Source organism: Cebidichthys violaceus, unplaced genomic scaffold (genome assembly GCF_023349555.1).
Source record: "Cebidichthys violaceus isolate CVI_PGR_0920_01 unplaced genomic scaffold, fCebVio1.0.p SCAF_23, whole genome shotgun sequence".
NCBI classification, from domain to species: domain Eukaryota; kingdom Metazoa; phylum Chordata; class Actinopteri; order Perciformes; family Stichaeidae; genus Cebidichthys; species Cebidichthys violaceus.
In genome coordinates this window covers 9,582,841-9,605,046 of record NW_027176406.1, presented here as the reverse complement: position 1 = coordinate 9,605,046, position 22,206 = coordinate 9,582,841, and the positions used below count along the sequence as shown (strand labels likewise).

At 43.6% G+C, this 22,206-nt stretch overlaps 2 protein-coding genes across 2 annotated transcripts; one reads left to right on the top strand and one right to left on the bottom strand.

Moving 5' to 3' along the window:
* Window positions 1-898: 898 nt before the first annotated feature.
* On the bottom strand, window positions 899-14,988 carry cacng4b (calcium channel, voltage-dependent, gamma subunit 4b). Its single transcript, XM_068719020.1, has 4 exons — window positions 14,365-14,988; window positions 5,385-5,468; window positions 4,064-4,204; window positions 899-3,698 (listed from the first exon to the last, which is right to left on the bottom strand). The coding sequence occupies exons 1-4, from the start codon at window positions 14,585-14,587 to the stop codon at window positions 3,175-3,177; spliced, it is 972 nt and encodes a 323-aa protein (XP_068575121.1). The 5' UTR covers window positions 14,588-14,988; the 3' UTR covers window positions 899-3,174.
* A 2,138-nt stretch (window positions 14,989-17,126) lies between these two features.
* On the top strand, window positions 17,127-19,906 carry zbedx (zinc finger BED-type containing X). The gene is made up of 2 exons (XM_068718592.1): window positions 17,127-17,445; window positions 17,766-19,906. Exons 1-2 carry the CDS (start codon window positions 17,245-17,247, stop codon window positions 19,476-19,478), a joined length of 1,914 nt encoding a protein of 637 aa, XP_068574693.1. The 5' UTR covers window positions 17,127-17,244; the 3' UTR covers window positions 19,479-19,906.
* Window positions 19,907-22,206: the final 2,300 nt, after the last annotated feature.

Below are 22,206 nucleotides of genomic sequence, written 5' to 3'. Positions count from 1 at the left end.
TACTGAATGGTGAAGAAGCCCTCATTCTGCCTTGAGAGGTAAAAACATTTTCAACAGGCAAAAGGGATTTAACCTCGGCTGAACAGTCCTATTTCTCTACCCGCTACCATCTGCTCTTTTCTTCAATCGCTATATTTCTATATTCACACACACTGAGAAAAGACAGCTTCAGTCTGAGAACTGATTGGATCAGCTGGGCAATGAATAAATGGCTTCATTTGGTCAGGTGGCATCTTTCTGAGCAACAGTGACGGCTTATTAACACTTTGATCTAAAAGGGCTGCCATCAGCAGGATGCTGACTGATTTATTTCTTTGCCACAACAACGCAGAGACTCCGAGGCTGAAGAGGCTAATAGCTCATTCTGAGATGACGGTGATGTAGTCCTATGCAGCAGAAGTGAAGAGGCATTCAGGACTCAGAGAAGGTCAGCCATAGAAATCTGAATGAAAAGCTGCAATCAAAGGTTTTCAATAGAAATCCAGCTCCTCTGAGGTGAATGCTTATGGCTGGTTTTTATTTGGCTTAAATCCTGTACAATTCCGATACATCTGTATCTGTGTTCTGTTATACACCGTGACTGAAATATCTTTATCTTCCAACTATTAAATGGATTAAAAGGAAATTTTCTACAGACATTCAATGTTCCAAGAGGATGAACCATTGTGACAGGGTGATGCCTGATTTTCCCCATAGCGCCACCATGAGGTTGACATTTGTGGTTTGAAGGTGTGTTTAGTAGCCAAAGTAGCCGCATGCTAACACGCTAAACTAAGATGGACTAACATTAAACCCGCTAAACATCAACATGTTGCAGTTCAGCGTCACAGAGCCACTGGCATGGCTGTAGCCTTGTTAAAAAGAAATCACCACTATAGCACAACAAAAATAACCCTGATGTAGTTTATTTGTCTATGTACAGTATGTTTTGGGTTGTAACTAAAAAACTGAAAGTGAGAGCGACAATCTAATTCACATGAAATAAAAGATTGTTTTGATTGTTACAATAAAAGCAGGAAATACAGGAAGTTAAAAACAAAACAAAGGCACTCTCAAATCCAATATTTAAAAAAAAAAGAAAATGAAATACTTTTACAGTAGTGATGTTTGGTCTTAAAACAGCATGAAAAGGGAATTACTTTTTGATACACTAGGACACGTGCCTAGGGTTTTTTGGTGTACAAGTCAGCCTATGAGTAAATGTTAATCGCTAATTTCTTGAAAGAAATATTGAGAATGCACTTATTTCACAACAATAGTAAGCCATAAATCAAAATAAGCACACAAAGTAAAGTACAGCAGTGTCTACACATGGCATGGAAATATAGCTTTGTCTCCTACACATATTTACTTTACTTCACCTCACAGAACATTCAATAGATTAACCTTAAACAGTGTGTTTACCTGAATATGTTCAATGACCAATGCCAGAATGCATCAAGGCGTTATTATTGAGACATTGTTCAGTAAAATGCTTTGAATCCTCTGTTGCACATTCAATGTTATTTTTGTATTTTTATTGTACTTTTATATACAACTTTACAGCTTTACACAAACAAACACATTTTGATTTTTTACTATAAAAGTGTTGGACCTACACTCAGAATGGATCATATTGGTGGATTTCTTTTACATGAGCTAAGCCGATTATATGAAGTGGTTTCTCCAATGGGATATCAAACACACTAAATACAATCAAATACGACTCTGTGGTTGAGTGAGCTCGCTTGCCAAACCGGAACCAACTGAATAGCCCTAAGACTGAAATAACACACAAACACACACACCAGCTGGTTCTTGGAGCAAGCTCAAGCAAACACTCACAGCATTTAATAAATACAGTAATGGCATTTTCTTTTCTCAAATAATTTTCAACCAGGTTTATCTTTATCACTGGTCCATTTCCCAGCACTGCCACAAAGTAGGGGGAGGACCTCAAAAGTGTCCAACCGGCAAGAACAACACAGTATTTCCTGAGAGAAATAAAAGAAAGAGCAGTGACACACCCACACACACGACAGTACACACACACACACACACACACACACACACACACACACACACACACACACACACAGCTCCTTCTGCCTCTGTCTGGGTCCTCTGTTCAACATGAGAGGGAGGAAAGACAGCCAGATGGACATGTGACACACCAACATTCTTCGCCTGGCTCTGATCCTTATCCATTGAACCCTATGGATGTTTTCTTTTCAGAGCAAAAGGAAGTCCTGACCTGTGCCGTTTTCACAGTTCTGAGCACCCCCTTTTGGTCAGCTGCCCGTCTCTGGTGACAGGGACACGCACAACTGTCACATCAATCAGGTGGGCTGCGATGGAAGGACGGCCGACTGATATGGAAGTGAAGAAAAAGGGGCCATTGAACGGAGGTGCTCCGCCAACAAAACAGACATTTTGTTTCGACTGACAAATGTCAAGAGAAGAATAAGGAAGAGACGGCGAGGGAGACAAAACATTTCATATGGTTTGGAGGATTAGACGGTCGATTTGTACAAAAGGCTCAAATACTAAACGATCACTACATTACAACTCAGTGAGTCAACCATTTGTGAAGACAATGACTCCCAAACCACACTCTTTATAAGTGTAGTTTGTTGAAAAGGCCATACATTACTCTACAGGAGAGAGAGAGAGAGAGACCATGTTGTCTCTTTCAAACATTTGATTAGAGTATAAGGCAAGACCAGACTGGTTATGAGGACACAAACTTTGGAGAAGGATCCACAATTTATATACAAACAAATGGAACACTTTCAAGTTAAAGAGTACATTTCATTTAGCACCTTCTTGAATAATTTACAGGTAGATTACAGCTGATTGGCACATCTCAACATGTCCCAGTCCCACCCACAATGTTTAGTGACCTTTACACAAACAAGGGTTTGAATCAGCTACAGCACAGACAATGAAACTCTATTCTGCTTCGATGATCTCTCAAAGCAGATAAATGGTTCTCAGGTTATGTTAATTGGCTCATCTTCCGTCCAGCTGAGTGTCCTCTCTTCTCCTTTCAGGTCCTTTCAAAAAGGACAATCTCTCCAAAAAAACTGTGCCTCTAAGATGGCTATCACAAGCACCCGGGCTCCAACACATGAGCCCGTTGATCTCTCATCATTTCGTGTTCCTCTGCTTCCAGGTGAACCTCTCACGTGCCTCTCACACTGGCGTGGTCCTGCGATTCACCCCGTCCTTTAAATCATTGGGGAAACAGTTATGGACCTGGAGGAACTCGGCAGCCGCTTCGTGTTCGGGGCTGTACGTGTTGTCCGTCACACTGTCCCTCGCCAGGGCGTACATGGACAGCTGGTCCAGGGCCCCACTAGACGACGGCCCCCCCTTCAGACCGGCCACCAGCGAGTTCTCCCGTGACGCCTCCGTCGAGTGAGAGCTGGCTTGCGATGTCCGTCGGCGGTACCGGAAGCTGGGTATCCTTGAGTACGGGGAGGAGGAAGAGAGCGAACGGATGAACTCGCGCCGCGCCTTCCAGCGAACTTCCTTGTTTTTCTCGATGTAGATGTTGATGGCGAGGACAGCGACCGTTTCGGCCACGATGAAGGAGAGGGCGCCAAAGTAGAATGACCAGCCGTAGGAGTAAGTGTACTTCCTGTCGTCGTGTTTATCACTAGGGTCCCCTGCATTGCTGGAGATGTAGACGATGATGCCAATTATGTTGCTCAGACCTGAGAAACAGAAACAATAAATGGAAACAGGGAGAAGGGATGGCGTGGATGGAAATAGTGAGGACAAAACTTAAAACGTTACGACCAATCATCTATGACTTTACCGCTAACAATGATGGAGCTCTCATCACCACCAGGACCCTTAATAACATGGGTCCTCATCACTTGTGTGTGATGAATGGAGATCCTGACCTTTATCAGTGGGGAATGAAGTTCATCTGCATGATTGCATTGCCTTTGATGGAGTACATTATGGGATCACATGGTGCCACATCAAGCTGCCTTTCTTCATTATGAAACCCGCAGCTCTTCAATGATTGCGCCTCACTGTGAGCACGGCAGACAAGTGTAATCCTCCAGCTCACCTGCAGCTACAAAGAGGATGCCGGCGCTGAGGAGGACGTTGTTGGTCTTGCTGTAGACTCGGCCCACCCCGATACACAGCCCACCAAGCATCAACAGGACGGTGCTGAGGATGGGGAACACGCTGGAGGCACGAACTATACCTGCAGGGACGGAGGAGGAAGGACGTGACATGATAAATAACTGGGTTAAATGGTTTTAACACAATTCATTAACCAATATTTAATAGGACAATAAAGAGACCAGTGAATAAAAGATGAATACAAATTAATGAATCAAATAAATAGATTGACAGGAAAATAAATTGTGGAAGTTGAGAATTTATTTACAGTTTTTAAAAAGAAAAATCTCTCTCTGAATGTTCCTTTTGTGGAGCCCTCATCTATCCAGCCCCACCTCCTCCTTTGGATAACTCCTTCATCATTTATACTTTGTGGCTTTAACTTGTGACAAAGCTTTGCTAATCGGCTGGAGGATGTAGCAACAGCTCTCACTGACTATCACCTCCGCAGAAATGAATCACTGTGTCATTTTACAAGTTTCCAAGGATGAATGAGCTTACTCAATTGTAAAGTCTTTTGTTAAGCCCTCCTTTGAAATTTTGACTTTTTTGTCCAAATGTCTGATAAGTCGTCTTTGTTCTTCTCCACATATTAGACATTGCTTTAAATGAAGGTCTTTTACTAATTGAATATCCCAAACTAATCACAATCTATGTAGGAGCTTTGTCATTGTCATTTTTAATCGGCTCTCGCTGAAAAATACCTTGAAATTTCACAAGCAGCAGAATGTGTTTTGACAAGGATTTTATGTCCCCGTCACCACAGTTCAGTGGAAACAAGTTTATCTTGTGGTGAGCAGAGCTCACAATATGCTTCATGTAAAAATGAAAATGAAAATGCAAATAAGCTGCTGATCCTGCACCAGCATCACTCAAAGTAATTTAGAAAAATAATAATAATAATATAGGGTGCTTGCGCTGCAAATGGTATTGTATGTTTTTTTATTCTTAGTAAGGAAATAATAATGAGCTCCTTCTTTTGTTTCAGCTCCATATCTATTGTGGGGTTGGCGCTAATTGATTAGCAAGAACATTTAATTAAAGTGTGACGGTCAATTTAAAACTATAACTGCTTTAAAACCATTTGCAAGAAAAGTCAGACATCCACACTGACAATAGAAAATAGATATCATCAATCTCTGTATAAAAGACTGTTCTCAGAAGCCAAAAAAAAAGATGCTGAAGGTCAGCGGACTTCCTGCATGCCCTCAAAAATAAAGGAAAGATAAAGGCGAGACAAAGAGGACCAGTGGGGAGCTTACGGAGCAGGTATTCAGAGCTGTCTGTGTCGTAGTCGTTGTCATCAGGGAAATGGTTGATTCTGTAACAGCTGCCTTGATTGATGCCTGCAAGACAGAAAAGAGAAAGTGAACGATGAATTTCAGTCCCCAAGGTGCTATAAGGTGCTATAACATCGCATACTGATATACAGTATGTGATGTTTAGGAGGACTGTTCAGATAACAAATAGGATCTAGAATATAGGAATTTATTTCCTTTTGAGGCAAGCTGAAGTTAAACTAAGATTTATTGGATGCTGAGGGGTTTGACTTTTGATGTGAATTCATTAAACTCCAGTTGGTTTCGGTTGGTTAAAGGATGTGTGGGGACCAGAGTCAGAGCCACAGATGCTCTCCTCCACACAACCTGAATTTGTTAAACTCTGTCTACTGGAGTAAGACGCTTCCATGTTCTTGTCTCTGATGAAAGAGGAAGGACTGAAAAATCATTCAGAAAAAAAAAATTATAATTATATTAATTGATAGAGCACTTATCAAAGCAAAGTATAAAGTGCTTCAAAGAGAGAAAAAATAAATAATAATACCAAACTCAGACTCAGACGGCCTTATTTCCTCGGGCAGGTCGTTCCAGAGCCTCGGGGCCCAGGTTGCAAAAGCTCTGTCCCTTCTGGTTATTTTTCATGTCTCAACCGTGCTGCTTCTTTAGAAAGAAGAGACAACGGGAGCAGCAGGGCGTGGAAAAGGAAACAGATTACTTTAACTTAACTTTGTCCTCTGTTCAGGCAACTGTCAGCATGAATACCACAGGCAGGCAAGCGCTATAATACTGTTAATATGACAGCTTAAACACACAGTAAAGACATTGCTTGCTCTTTGTTTTTTTGATAAGCACTTTGTTCTAAAACCATTGTACAGACTCTTCCCTATAGCTTTTGTTGAATAGAACAAACTGGATTCATAAATGTAGCACATGAATGACACATATCTTGGTTAGACTCATTCACCTCTCCATGGTTTTCCCCTCCAACCATAAATGAAAAGTATTTTCAGTTTTTAAAGGTACACTGGTGGTCAGACCTGCATTGTTGTTTATAGCTCCAGCTGTCTGCCGTGAATCCCGCAAGCTGAAGATCGCAGCTCAATGCACACATATTGTAGGAGGAAAGCCAACGTGAGGAGGGGTTACGTGTTTCAGGGATCAGTGTTTGTTATACGGTGGCAGGATTAAGATTGCGGTGCCCAGAGGGATTTGATTGCTGGTGGCGCGTGTCCAAATCCAGCTCAGGTGAATGGTTGAGTGGCGGGAGGAACAAGAAGCCAATTTGAACAACAATAGACCGCGTGATGGAAGCTCTTAGTGCCGAGGTGAGCTAGAACGGGAGAACAGAGAGAGAGGAGGGTGAGGGGCGCATGTAGCTGTAATTGTGCAGGATTACAAACACCTTGTCTAGAGAGAGAGAGAGAGAGAGAGAGAGAGAGAGAAAGAGAAAGAGAGAGAGAGAGAGAGAGAGAGAGAGAGAGAGAGAGAGAGAGAGAGAGAGAGAGAGAGAGGTTGGGGAGGGGGGTTCGGTTAATGGATGTGTTCAGTGCAGTGGTGGTAATGCTTGGAGCTCTTTGGCTCTTTCCCCGTTTGGGCTGTGAATGACCTCACCACTTCGGTTATCCTGCAAACTGCACCCACAGAATAAAATGTGGGCATAATTTACATATCTTAACAGTAGTTTATCTATGTTTTCGTGTGCTTATCTTTGCAATCGTCTGCATCCCAGAGTAGGGAATAGCAAGTGACCATTCACTATAGTTACTGTTGCTATGCCTTTGCGATGCTAACTTTTTAAGCAACAAGATAAAAGTGGAAAAAAGCAGGCTTCCCTCCTTAAATGACAACTGTCTCTGGCAGATTGATCAGCTGTAGCTAGCCTGCTAATTAAGCTAATGCTAACTGCATGAGTTCATTTAAAACTGCGTCTCCCTGCATGCTTACTGTTTTTGCCAGCTGACTCGTATTGACATAATTTGCACTTAACGGATACATTTGTGATCTCGTGCTAACAGGCACGTAAACAAAGAAACAGCATTGCTCTTGTATTGCCGTCATATAATTAGAAGTGGGAGAAGAAAAGAAAAGAGGAAACCACCCTCAAAACTCTTTAAATGCAAAGTGTCTCTCTCCTCATGAGAAGAAATCCATGCTGGACAATCACTGTTTGGCAGAAAGATCGAGGAGTTTAGCGAACAGTCGATAGGCTGAACCTCGGTTATTAAGCTTTGCCTTTCTCTGTAAGCAATTACCTTTTTCTTATCACACGTCAAACATACAAAGTCCTCTTTCATCTCTAACAGGCAGCAGAGATTAAAGCTGACCTACCAACGTATAAAAGTCAACCATCCCATTAAGTGACTGTGCTGGTAGCCAACAGATACCTGTCAAGTCCATTTCCCAGGTGCCCAAGGGTCAACAGCCTTCATCGTCTGCGCCCCAGCTTTTAAGGGCACGCTTGCTTCCATTAACTAGGTCTGCTGCTTAATAAGGGACATCAAATTAATTAGCATCAAATCAGTCGGTGGAAATGGAGCACAAGTTTCTGTGTCTAGTGGCTCATGGGGGAAAAAAAGAAAGCTATGGTATTTTAAGCAGCGATGTGAGACTTTGTGCCACACATCTAGCTCTTGTGGTTAGATCAAGAACTGTGAAGTTATTAAAAACACAGACACCTTGGCTGTTCTGTTAATTGCTGAGTAAACACTCAATCAGCTGCAGCACCAGAGCTTGTAGCTGATTTTATATGTGAACGCAGAAAAACACATCTTTCACCGTGAACACAGAAAGCTATTCATTTTGACTTGTACACAATATCTTCCTCCTCTGCTCCCAGTCCAGACCCTAGCCAGTCTGACGCCTCTGTCTTGTCTCCTGAGTGTGTGTGTGTGTGTGTGTGTGTGTGTGTGTGTGTGTGTGTGTGAGATGGAGAATGGAAGAAATAGAATACAATACTTCAACTGATTGGTAATCTGATTATCAGCAGAGCCCTGGAGGCGAGTGATTTATGAGTGACAGTTATCAGCTCAATGTACCTTTTGGAATTGTGTGTGTGTGTGTGTGTGTGTGTGTGTGTGTGTGTGTGTGTGTGTGTGCGTGTGCGTGTGCGTGTGCGTGTGTTCAGGCTGTAAGCTGGACGCTTCATGAAATGAAATAAAGTCTGAATACTGACGAGCTGGGAGGGAAGGAGGAGGGAGGAAGCGGAGATTAAATGCGGGAAGAAGGTACAAGGAAATGAAACAACAAAAGCGCAAGGGAGCAGAGGAATGATGGGGATGAATTAAAGATAGGAGGCCACATTAAAGAGGACTCAGTCAGAACCGGGAATCAACGGAACCAGTGAGAGCGATAAAGGGCAAAAGGTGTTTCAAAATGTTGTGCAGTAAAGGTCGGACGACATTTGTGACGTGCAAAGGGTGTGAAACTGAAAGGACAAGTAGAGACCAAGGTTTGCCAGACAGACACACAGCTGGTCCTCTGATTTACACCAAACGTGCTTATCCACAAATTTGGGGGATGTTACAAGGTGATTGTGTTGTAACAAATTGAGAATCAATCTTACACAGTCAACACATTACATGGGAAATAATGGGTTCCCTGGGCCTGACTGGAGTTAAAAAGCCCCATGCTGAGCATTTCCTCCTCTTCTCCATGGCAACCCGTTAGCCTTTGATAAGTCCATTTACATAAACAATCTCCAAGGATGCTTCTGACGTCATCATTGTATTTTGATACCCTCCAAATAAGAGACGTACATACAAACACACTGTAGTGGGAGCAGCTGTGGCGCCGCTGGCAACAGGATGATGTACGTCTTCATTATTTTTGAATTAACGCTGCTGAGCCAATAAGGGAGCTGCCTCAGCGGAATACACCAGTAGCATTGTCTGATGGAGTCCAACACTTGACTCTGGTGTCTCCAGTGCAGTGTATCAGGACAACGAGGTCCATGTGGCCACATGCCTCCACTTTCCAGTTTTCACACTTCAGTAGCTCTGTAAAGAGCTTGATGAATAAGCCAATCAAAAGTGACAACTTTCAACTGAACTGCGGAGCTTATTGTTGATGATACTTTCAGTAACGCTCCACATAACAGAACAAGAGGGAAAAAATGTGCAGCACGTACCATGTTGTGCTTTGTTCTTTTGCTCATTGACGCAGAGTGTAAAAACTGACGAGGGAAAGCGCTCTGAGGTTTACAGCAGGTGGGATTTCTTAAAGCTGTAAACGGATAAGAGCACTGCTATTAGGGCTTGATATCAAATACACGCACAAGTCACAAAGTCTTAGTGACGCGTGCATTTATTACTTTGGGACCAGAGAATGCCAGGATGGACTAATAAAGCAATGTGTAATGAAACAAAACCCTTCCAAAATGTCAGCACAAGTTGGACAAGACAGTTAATTAAACTGTCAGCAGGCAGCAATTTCTTCAAACATAGCTCTGCTCATGAGTTTTGCTCGCTTGCGTTTCCTTCTCCTGCCATGTCCTCCGTTGGTCTCTTTGTGTTTGTGCGTGCGGTTACTGTCCTGCCATCTACCTGGATCTGTGTTCACCTGCACCACCCGCCAGCTATCGGCTCATCACCTCTCCAGTATTTCAATCCCGGCACAGTGAGGCAAACCGGTACAAGCAGAAAGAGGACGACTTGAAAAGTAAAAGTCTTCACTGGAAAACGGCGTTTGGAACAGATGCAAACAAACTGGCAAAGGAGAAACCGATGAACACTGAAAAACACAAGGAACTTATGGCTAGAAATATCACGTAAACATGGAAGATTAACGGGCACAGACAAAGGAGAGCAGATAGACTGACTACACCATGACGGGAGAGTGATTACGAGGGACGGGTGAAAACAATCAGGGCGGGGCAGAGATTGATGAAGGCGGGAAACACACAAGGGCAGATTATGTTGGGAGATTGTCATTTATAAAAATGTAGGCCTGCATTAGATATAATTCTGTGATTCTTAACATAAGATTTTATTGTTTGAGAGCGGATTAAGAAGACAAAAATATCTACAGCACAGAGCAGCTTAGGTTCTCTAACACATTTTATGTTGTACTGTATATTTCCCATATGATTGAAACCTAATATTGTCTCAAAATAACAGTGTCACTTAACAATGCAGTATATGATGTATAAAAATATATTTTTGTAGTTTCTTATTTCCAGTCTCATTCTGGTATTATAACAGTGCCAGGAAATAAATCCCTGTTGCATATGTAATAAATGCTTAAAAAGGGGGATTCAGATTGCTATTCTAAATGAGAATACGTTCCTTTATTCCTGTCCTTTTCAAGTTTAACAGGTAGTAATCCAGGTGTTTATCCAAAACAATGGCACCATTTGTAAGTTGTTTTTACCAACTGCAGAACCAGTATAGTCCAAAGATATTAAAAGGAAAAGCTATTATTAGATTTGCAGAGAATGTCCCCAGAGGGAGATGGATGGTGAACGGATGAAACAACTGAAAGCAATGAGGAGTGAGAAGTTGTTATATTGAATCAACAAACAAAAGCCTTGCTACTTCTGGACAATTAAAAGCTCAGTTAAATGAAAGATTGTTGATACCTTTGGGCAGATGGAGGAGAGCTGTTTCCTTCTGCTTCCTGTCTTTATGCTAAGCTAAGCTAAGCTAAGCGGCTGCTGGTAGGAGCTTTATATTTAGAGTGGCATCGACCTTCTCTGTGGGTATGAGAGCGAATTAGTGTGTCTCCCAAAATGTGAAACTTTTCCTTTTGCTGATATCTATCAACATAGCTGCATTCGACACAAACAAACTTAATTGAAGAGGACAAGAGAAATTAAAGGCATCAAAAATAAAAGAAAGAGGCAGGGGGTTTGAGGGTATTGAGAGGTTTCATTCAAAAGAGTAGAATGAAGCAGATAAAAGTGATGAGAAGGGAGGAGGTCAGTCTAAACCGAGATCAGATGAGAGCGCACACCGAGCAGAGGAGAGGGGGACGGCGTGACGAGGTGGAAGTTGGGGCCTGCTGGCTAATTAGTGCGCCCGCTTGGCTTCTCAGAGGTAATTACGGACTTGTGGAGCATAGTGGGAATGACAAAGTGCCCCCCCCCACCCCTCTCTCCACAATGCCTAAACAAAACCCTCCTCTCAAACACACACTTCCACTGACCCCCACTCACACCAACACACCGCAAGCTGGGATGTTTACTGTAAACATGTACCTGCTAATTGGATTATTTCTCATCCTCAGAACTGGTTTTATTTACTCAAGTCACGCATAAGGACCAGCCTCTGATGCATTACAGATTCTAATGCAAATCAGGCGCACTCAGTGCTGGCCTCACAACATTTATGTGGGCAAACAAACACAGCAGGGAAAAAAAACCAAAGAGCTGTTTAGAATTGCATAAATGAGGGTAGCGCTGACCTCACGGCAAAGAAGCCTCATGCAATATATTCCTGCCTGCTCCTTAAATGTCATGCAGGCCCTCGGGAGAGGAGGTGACGCCTGTTGAGCAGGACGACTAGAACACTACAGCACGTTCATTATAGGGTTCTGCCAAGCGGCTGCTGTGTGTGTGTCTGTGTGTGTGTGTGTGTGTGTGTGTGTGTGTGTGTGTGTGTGTGTGTGTGTGTGTTACAGCAACATGCTGTCGCTGAGAGAAAGACATGTTGTCGCCGCGATCTGTTCAGACAAACGTGGTGATGTTTTCCCCAGTAGCTGTGATACACACAGAGCCGTCCCCGTCAATAACCCAGTGTGTTTGTCATTATGACCGGAGGGGTGCATGTGTGTGTGTGTGTGTGTGTGTGTGTGTGTGTGTGTGTGTGTGTGTGTGTGTGTGGAGGGGGGGGGGGGGGGGGGGGGGGGGGGGGGGGTGTTTTCTCCACTATACTTACGAGTCTCCATGACAACAGAGCCACCGTCCAGCAGTGGAGAGACTGGTATGATAGGCTGGCCTTTGATTGTGCAAATTAAGAACTCAAAAAGAAGTCTGAACCTCATTAACATCTGCTCAGTCTCTAGTGTCATTAATCCACTGTCATTATTTACTTCAAAGCACTGATGGGAAATCATGCCTCACATAATCGTTGGCTGGCATTTGAAATGTATTTTCATTTCTTGGGGTCTTAGTCAGAGGATGTATGTATGTGTGTGTGTGTATATATATATTTGTATATTTTACACTCCAGTCTGTCCACATCAAAGACAGGCGCCCAGCTAAGCATGACTCTCAGTAAATTGCAAGTGTCATAACACACCGGGATGTGCTTCACATGAGTCTAAAGCGTCCATCTTCACCACAGGACAAGCAGAAACAGTTTAATCATTGATGACTGCTCCCTGTATGTGGGCTCTTATGACATTAAGCCTTAAAAAAAGGAATGAAGACGAGCTAATCCACAGAATCAACTGCAAATATTGAAAGGCACCTGACATTTAAACCGATTTTTACAAAGGGAAATGAAGTATCTAGTGTCAGGTAAAATTGTATTTTTCTTCATGTGGGACAAAGTGAAATATATTCAGTAGCTTTTGGAGTATTAAGAAACAAAACAGATTTAGATACCTTTTTAAAATGATTAAAAGTCTAGGCATCAATAATAATAATAATAATAATAATAAGAAGAAGAAGAACTATATCCACACAAAAGACAATACAGTCAACAGAAGATCCATAAAAAAAATAAAAAAAACGTTTTTGTTCCCTTCTGTTGAGAGAAGGTGTTGAAGGCAATATTGCTCCAGAACTGACAACAAAGCTGTGTGTCACGTTTCATAGCAGCTCCGCTGGAGCACAATGTGCTGCGTTTAGGGAGGACACCTCCTCCTGCATTTATGTACATTTCTCTGTATCTTTAATAAAGTGTCTGCCTGAGATGTGTCCAAATGCCTTCTGTATTCTGTAGATAACTAAGGATAAAATCATGTTTTTAGATAGTTTCACATGACAGCCACTTATTGGCATGCACGATCTATATACAACAAAATAGGTTTCGGGCTGTATTAGGCTGTAAGACTATATATCAACAGGGCATTTGAAGGTTTGCTACATTTCGTCGGTTTTGCTGTATTTTCAAAACATCTCTAAACCAATTTTGAAGATATGTGAGTCGTATTTTTTCGCTCTAATTTATTGGAAAAATCTGTTTCCATCAATCTGCGCGTCATGCCATGAAGAAAGCCATCCAGTCGCATCGTCTAACTCATTGATAGCTGAGGCGAGAAGTCAAGGGGTGGCCGGCAGGAATTGGTCAATGGAGGAGTGTCTGTCTGCCTCTGAAGTAAGTGAGACGTCACTGTCAGCGCACCTTCAAACAGCAAATGCGTAAAATGGTTGAAAAACACTTTTCAAAGGGAAGAAAATATGAAATGAAAATGTTTACCTCAAGCTCTATAACTATTTTTATTTTATATTTGCTTGGACATGACGTGAACTCAGAGTCATCTATTTTTAAATCATCGGGCATGTTTCCATAGCAATTTCAGGGAAGTTGCCAAGCAACAGCATCGGATACAAAGACATGAATGAAAGTAGACGAACCGCGCGCACATTTCCTGGCATTAAGGTGAATGGGCTCAGACGCGCCGGCTTGGCAACGCATCGCAGACTGTAACACAGCCGTATTGTGTGGGCCAATGCTTGAACAATGCGATGTAACAGTTGGCGGAGAGTTGGAGTTGAGCGTTTATCTTTGTTTATCTGTTACTTCATTAGTGTTAATATCCACAAAGTGTGCGTATCGACGCTTTCTCCATCTGACCTATAACCTCTGAAAGTTGTTCCAAATGTATGGTTATTTTCTTGTCCGATTGAGACATTTGGCGTGCGTAAAGGGAGTGCGTCCTTTTGTGCGCACTGAGCAATAAAATACTCCTCATCCTAAAAAAAAAGAAGAGAAAAGTCAAACTATTTGTACGAAAAGAAGAGGGAACCTTGCAGTCTATGTTAAATTGCCACGCAGAGCCACGGTGGGAGCGGGCTTACCTTCAATACAGCAGATTCTCCACAGCCCAGAGTGGGTGAGATCGCCCTTCTTGGTTTTGGGCTGAGACTGGGTATCGTCTGAGGTGGCATTGGTGCTGTTGCAGATGTACGCCCGAGAATAGAGCCAGTAGTCCGTGCCGATGGCGATGGTCATCAGGCTGAAGGCAGCAAAAGCCCCCACGGTGGCCAGCAGCGTTTGAACCCCGCGGTCACACCAACCCATGGCGCTTCATGCTCGTCCACACTCTCACCGGTCCAACATGCGCTCACCGGAGCGCGTCAGGGCGCGGATGCTTTGGTCATACTTTTAGGTTTTGGGGCGCGCCCACTCTCTCTGCTCCTCGGCAAAAGAAAAGTGGAGCCCAGAAAAAGAAGAATATTTTTCTGAAACGCTCACCTGATGCTCAAAACCAACTGGTTGCAGCTGTGACTGTGAGAGAACACCAGTTGTGCCCACTCCAGAAGCTCCACACAGGTTTGAAGCGAGCAGGACAGCACGAGCGCAACATCGTGTACCAATTAAGAGCACTCCAAACCTCCTCACCACTTCAGTCTTCTGTTTTCCCCCTTTATTTTCTCAAAACTCTTTTCTCTGTTCCTACACAGACAGCGCCTCTGTTAAAATCCGAGAGAACTATACGTCAGTGGCTCTAAATTGAGACCCCACCCTCTCCAAATCTAACCAATGGAGGTGCTGTTGATTGAAGAAAGAAACGAAAATTGTAATCGCTAATGCATTTAAAACATGTGGAATATTTAGGGGAATATTAATTAGCCAAACAATTTGTCTCTCAATTGAGACATTTGGAAACTCTCTACTGAATTCAGAAGCTATTACCAAAGCTGCCACGTGGATGAGGATGGGGGTTGGAGAGAGAAATACTGAGAGGTTTGGACACACCGGTCCTTCTCTGTGGTGCACTAACGCCAAACAGCCAACCCCCTGTGGAACAGAGCATTAAAAAAAAGCAATTAGATGTTTGGTAAGCTGGCGTTATCACACAGCACACTGTACATCACTCAGGATCATCTGATTTCCCAAGATCATACCAGGAGAGGATGCTGAAAGTAAAAAGTGATAGATTAGATGAAAAGGTAAGGTGTGAATGGCAATGTGTGTCCCACTAAAGCAAAATGAAATAAAGTGAAGTGAATAATGTGGCATAAAATGTTAAAGGGGGAAAAAAATCACTAATGAGGAAAATATAAAGCATGAGAATAAAAAATCTCCATTGTTTCACACAAACTCTTCTCTCCCCTGCTTCTGACTTTGAACATATACAGCGGACAAATTGGTTTACTAAACATGCAAAAAGAAACACCATTCATGCCAACCGGATTAAAGACATGCTATATGCATCTCTGGGCCAGATGGAAGGTTTTCAACCAGTGGGGAAACACTTTCTTGGATAGTTTTGACTGGTAAGCCTCTTTTGATGATTGCCAGTCTGGTTTCTGTGGAAATGTGACCAGCAGGAGAAAGAACAGCTTTCACAAGTCAAACCAGGACACCTGAGAGGCCCTACAATAAAGAAGTCTGAGCAGGAACAAAGAGTGGTATGAGGTTAAGAAAGGTCTGCTTGTGTGTGAAGCTGTTTGTTCTTCTATTAGAGTATCTGTCTCTCTTGTTTTAATTCCTTTGGGTTTGTGCCCTTTTAGAGCCAAGACCCCACATGAATGAATGAATGAGCACCACAAGTAGTTATAATCTTTAAAGATCCCTTCCAGACATATTTTAAAACATATGAAAATACTCTACTTAGACTAAAAGTTTGTGTGTTATTTTCTGCAACAATGTTCAATTATCGTGTTAAAGATTCTTAAAATTGCATCTACTGCTTCTGCCGCATTGAAAAACACAAACATGTTTTACTAAATAGACACAAGACCTACTTCTCTGTAAAGTCCATTCTCAGTGTGTTCAAGTACACATATGTATGCTACATATGGACCAGCTGTGATGTCACAAGATCGCGCTCATCTGTCCACATGTTAGACTCAGACAAATAAACCTTTGCCCTTCAACGGATGAATGTGAAAACACCATTATAGTGTAAAGCTCTGCACATACATTATTATGCACAGCAAATCATCAAAGTGAAGAAGCAATCAGAGGAGCACAGTGTTGAATAGAGGGGGACTTTAAATGCTATAATGATATTTATAATATAAGAGGACTGTCAGCTGCAATGTTTCCATTTAGTGAAAGAATAAGCCTGTTAAACCAGCTGGACAATATGCAGCCCAACAGTTTTAGCTTTTTATGTATTTCAAAATTAATACAACTGTGATATATAATGAAAAGTAATGTTAATTTGATACCTATTTCTTTGTTTCTGCCTACTTATCTTTTTCCTTCTATGGCTGTTTTTTTTTGTTGTGCTTGCTCCTCAAATGGTCATTTACATTCTGTTTGTATTTTCTCTATTGAATAAAACCTGACAGCATGGCTTTTAATTCAATGTCTCAATTAAAACGTTGTGACTTCCGCTGCCCTGAAGGTGGCGCCAAACTCGCAGCAGCGCCTGAGAAAAAGGAAACGCTGGTAAAAGTATTTCCAGCGAATGTGAGTAAAAGTCACAAGGAGAGGACCGTGACGTCATGGCGAGCTCGCACGTGTGTGTACGACGCATGCGCCTCGCTCCTCACCGTGGCCATTCTCTCAATCGGCTATCACGGACTCTCAACGCGCATGTGCGAAAACGAGCAGTGACGTCGGTGTCCGCTCCTCGTTCGCTTACTGGGCCACATCTGAACAAAGGCCTGCCCCTTTTCATGAGGATTTCTCTACCGCCATCGTTACTTTACGTGTAATCACGATTACTAAATTGGATTACGATACTTTTATTATATTTCAAGACGTCGATAACGGCGGAGATAATGTCCGAAATGGATGTTGATCACCACGAAGGCAGCGGCGAGACCAAATCGGCCATGCATACTTGGCGTTATCGCCACCATTTCACGTACAAGGCAGATCAAGGGAAAAATATCATCGTCCAGTGTAATCTGTGTCTGCCGAGGGTTAACCTGCTCTCCACGTCGAAAACCTCCACGTCAAACCTAAAGAAGCATTTAGACGTAAGTAACACTCGTTGATCCCCCTGTAATGACATCCCGCAGCCGTCGGGTTCACGTTTAAAAGATCCAATGAATGAATACCTCGTGATAAATAACGTTACATTGTAGAGCGTGTTGATTACCGACTCGTGGCGCTGGAGGCTCATTATTTTTCTCCTTCACTGGAAAAAAAAAAGAAGCAATAATTTCACAAGTGGCATTTTGAGTTGTTGTTTTTTTCTTTGCATGTTAAGTTTATAAACTAATGGAAACTGAGAACATACAAATGGCACACCTCCAACAAACTAACATGAGCCCCTTGTGGGCGTTTCGTCCTGCAGAGAACCCACTTGGGCTGTGAAGCCAGGCCCGATGTCAAGAGGGGGAGGAAGAAAGAAGAGCACAACGGCGAGGAGAGCCGGCACTGCCAACTCAAAAAGCTTAAAGCGGAAATCATCTCCAAGTGCATGACCCAAGCGAAGATCGACGAGCTGATTTTCAACTTCATCGTGGAGGATTGCCAGTCGTTTTACGTGCTCGAGCAGCCTGGCTTCAGGAAGCTGGTTTCGGGCTTAACTGAGGGGCTGAAGTCCATGGACAGGGTGACATTGTTTACAAAGGTGGACCAGGGTTTCTCCAGGATGCGGGAGGAGCTGATGGCCAAGCTCAGCAGCATCCAGTACGTGTGCACCACGGCCGACATCTGGACGGCCAACAACAGAAGCTTCTTCGGGATGACCTGCCACTGGATCGACAGGCATTCTCTGGAGAGGAAGTCCGCCGCCCTGGGGTTCGCCCGGCTGCAGGGCCGAATCACGCACGACACCATCGCCGGGCGCATACACGACATCCACGTGGCGTACAACATCGAGAGCAAAGTTCAGACCACGGTCACGGACAACGGCAGCCCCTTCATCAGCGTGTTCAAGGAGTTCGCCGTGGACAGCCCGGAGAGCGACGACGACATCGGCTTCTATGAGAACGTGAGCGCCGTGCTGGAGGGCGAGCCGGAGCAGGACATGCTCCTGTTCCTGCCCACCGTGCAGCGCTGCGCGTCGCACACTCTGGAGCTCATCGTCACGGAGGACTTCTGGCAGGCCGTGTCACAGGGGCCCATGTGCCAGCTGCACTACAGCACGATGGCCAAGGTGTACTCCCTGTGGAGCAAATGCCACCACCTACAGGTGGGCATGGACGCGGCGGAGGAGATCGGAAAGATGGCCCTGGTCGTGCCCGCCGTCATACGCTGGAACGTGGAGTACTGCGCCGTGCAGAAGATCGTCTCGCTCACCGAGCGGGAGCTGACGGAGCTGTGCGCCCGCCTGGAGGTCCTGCGCCTGCAGCCGGAGGAGATGGCCTTCCTCAAAGAATACGTGACCGTGTTCCACCCGCTCGCTTTTGCACTTGAACTTTTCCAAGCGGAGCAGAAGTGCTACCTGGGGCTGGTCATCCCGACCGTGCTCAGTCTGAAGAACAAGCTGAACGAGCAGAAGGACTCGGCGACTTACTTCGGCGACGTCATCGCCGCCATCGTGGTGGCCATCGACGTGCGGTTCCAGGAGCTGTTCGCCAGCACGGAGGCGAAAATTGCGACGGCGACGACGCCGCAGTTTCGCCTGTTGTGGATGGCCGCCTCCGACCGGGAGGAGATGTGCTCCCTGCTGGCCACAGAGGCCTCCCAGATAGATCCCGGGGACATCGCCGAGGCCAACACCAGCCGGAACGTGTCGACCATCGAGTCGGAAGACGACTTCTTCAGCTACGGGTCTGTGAAGCCCGCCATTCAGATCCAGCAGCGGGGGGTGATGGAGGAGATCCGCAAGTACGTCGAAGGAACAGGGAAGAGCCTCGAGTGCCTTCAGGACTTCCCCAGGATGAAGCAGCTCTTCCTCAAATACAACACCACGCTGCCGTCCACGGCCCCCGTCCAGCGCCTCTTCAGTCAGAAAGGCAACCTGGTCACCTCGCAGAGGAACTTCCTGACCGACGACTACTTTGAACGCATTCAGCTTTTGAGATACAACAGTCACGTGTGCGCTTTGCTCACCGAGTGAACACATTAGACGGAGTGCGTCTCCTCTCTGCCTTTTTAATCGATGCAGAATCAAACCACGTTGTGCTATAAAAAAACAACATTTCAGAAAAAAAACCCTGAGCAATATTTTATTTCAGACAATTGAGCCCGTATGTGTTCATATTCTTCCCTTATCTTGTTTGATAGGCACAGCATATATCTCCCGACTCCTGAATGGCTTAATGGAAAATACCTTAATTGACAATCATGGACAACGACATTCGAGGACGGCGTATACTAACAAACGCTGCTAGTAAAATCTGTGCTGTTGTTGTGATTTGAAGTAGCCACAGGGTTGAACTGAAGTGATTTTTTGTCTTTCAGTTGAGTTAGTTTTTTCTACAGGTGCTCAATGAGAATGCATCTCCTGTCTGTATGTTTTATATCATATATAAAGAGACAAGGAAAGAGCCTTTTCTTTTTTTGGTCTGCGTCTTGCTTCTTCTTCTCTCTTTTTTTTTTGCAGTCCGTTAACAAAAGTAATTGGATTAGAGAAGTGCATCAACAGATACTGATCGCCGTTTTTTTAAAAGACGTGTGTGTGTGTTTGAGTCCCTAGTGTATTCAGCGCCATGCGTCCACACGTCAGTTAAAGGCGTTGGTCTTGTCAGACAGACTCTGAGGACCCGAGCTGTCCAACACATGACAACTTCTGAAGCCAGAGCGTGAAACGCCCTGGGATTAGCTTCTTCTTCTTTTTCGACACCATTGCATGTATGCATCTTCATGTATTTATTCCAGTCTTTCTTTTGACTTCGCCTGCCAGAGAGATTTTAGGGAGAGGTTTAAAACTCCCCTGCTGTGGAACTGCCCTCACTGCTCTACCGTCTGCTCTGCTTGAGAGACGGAGCGTTGGGATTCTATTCAACAACACAGCAGCTGATCAGGGAAAGAGCAGCTTGAGCTTCAGAGAAAGGACACAGGAGACGGTAGGATGCAGACAGCAACCAGTTCACAGCTGAGTTGCTTGATTTGAGATGAAAATTGCTCAATACTCAACAGGTTAAGATGGAGTACAACGGAAGAGAGAGATTTGCTGGATGACTCAATCACATTTGAGGTTAAAAGTTACAAGGATACAAACATATTTTACAGCTGATAGAATAATCTGGTTGATTGTGTTGGAGTTTTTTCATATTACATTCAGAAAACCGCACTGCTACGTTTCCATTAGTATGGAAGGAAAATGTAAAATAAGCTTTTTGGAATAGTTTTATCAGTTGATATGTCATTCCATGGTTATATATGAAATATAGAAAGACCAATACATACCAATATTGAAATTAAGTTTAAATAATCCAATAATGATTTACCGGTATATTCATTTTCTTTACTCAACAGATCAAAAAAATTCTATAAAAGATTCACTTCAAGTCATGTCAAAAAAGTTCTTGCGCACCATGAAGTGGATCAAAATCTCCAGATTCCAGCACACTGTCCATTATTTAAACTCGCTTTATTCACTCAACGCGTCAGTCCTCACACGTTCATCAGGCAAATGTCATACGGACAAACGTTTCCATGCAAACAGCCGCACACGTGTGAAGACTTTCTCCAGGACAGCAGCATCTCCCAGTAAGCATCCAAATCCTGGTCAATGAGCTCCTCAATTAAAAACGCAATACTGAGCTCTTACAATGGTAATCATACATAATGCATTTTAGAAAAATGTACAGAATCGGTTCACATTATACTACAGGGGCATTAGACGAGAACATTATTCAAAAACCTGTTTATATATTGACTTTTGACCTTTTTAAAGACCATATATGAGACTGATTTGTTAAATATCTTTCCTGATGTCCCCATTGTATAATGTGAACCAATTCTTTATAATACTGGCAAACATATTGTGCTTTCAATTGTAAGAGCTCAGTATCTCGTTTCTTTTTGTATTGGAGGAGTTCATTGATCCCAACTTCTATGCATACCATGTGGTGTCCCCCCCCCCCCCCCCCCGGGTGAAAGCCTGTAGCCGTCATATGTAATGTATGGTGCCATTTGTTTGTTGCCATTAGTTTGGATTTTGCCTGATGAAGGTCTGAGGCTTGGTGTTGTGCTAAAGAAGTGAGTTCACATGTAGGATCTTCATAAGGTCCCCTTAAATATGTTGCAAGACCTGAATGGAAGAAATGTACAGGGCAAGACCTTTTACAGTCCATAATAAACGTGTTACTACTCTCTGGTGGAAAAACTATATTTAAAAAAAAAAAAATTGCCGACATATGCGGATACCGATTTCTCTGCACCGAGCTAATATAGTCCGATACATCAGCCTGACGGCTTTATCCGTCAGGCTCTTATATGAAAGCTTGGTTTAAATCTGAGAGCTGAATATTCAACATTTTCAGTAACAAAAATTCAGTTGAAGATTTAGCGATCAACCCATAATTCCATTACTTTGCATTTGCTTGAGCATCCTCCTCACTGTGTTAATGTGCTCGTTTGCTGCGGTCGTCCAATGACAACACTGGAGCACCAGGTAGGGAGGAGACAGACCCCCACCAGATATCTTACTGCTCAGAGACATGGAAGCCAGGTAAAGATATTTCTAAGATGTGATATTTTTTTCTTTTCCCTACCTTCCACTTCTTGTACGGTGGGACGAGGTACAGCCCTGACTCTGGATCAGCAGGTGAATGACTACATTATCTTCAAACTATATCTGACAATCCTGCCACCTGTTGGACACAGAGGTGCACTTCAGT

What these genes read in the sequence shown, in the direction of transcription:
- cacng4b (XM_068719020.1), bottom strand. Translation starts at nt 14,587, where the DNA reads ATGGGTTGGTGTGACCGCGGGGTTCAAACGCTGCTGGCCACCGTGGGG. An exon ending in CAGCTCTGAATACCTGCTCC is followed by an intron (nt 4,205 to 5,384) that starts GTAAGCTCCCCA and finishes CCGTCCCTGCAG; the next exon opens with GTATAGTTCGTGCCTCCAGC. An exon ending in CATCCTCTTTGTAGCTGCAG is followed by an intron (nt 3,699 to 4,063) that starts GTGAGCTGGAGG and finishes TCTGTTTCTCAG; the next exon opens with GTCTGAGCAACATAATTGGC.
- zbedx (XM_068718592.1), top strand. Translation starts at nt 17,245, where the DNA reads ATGTCCGAAATGGATGTTGATCACCACGAAGGCAGCGGCGAGACCAAA. An exon ending in ACCTAAAGAAGCATTTAGAC is followed by an intron (nt 17,446 to 17,765) that starts GTAAGTAACACT and finishes TTCGTCCTGCAG; the next exon opens with AGAACCCACTTGGGCTGTGA.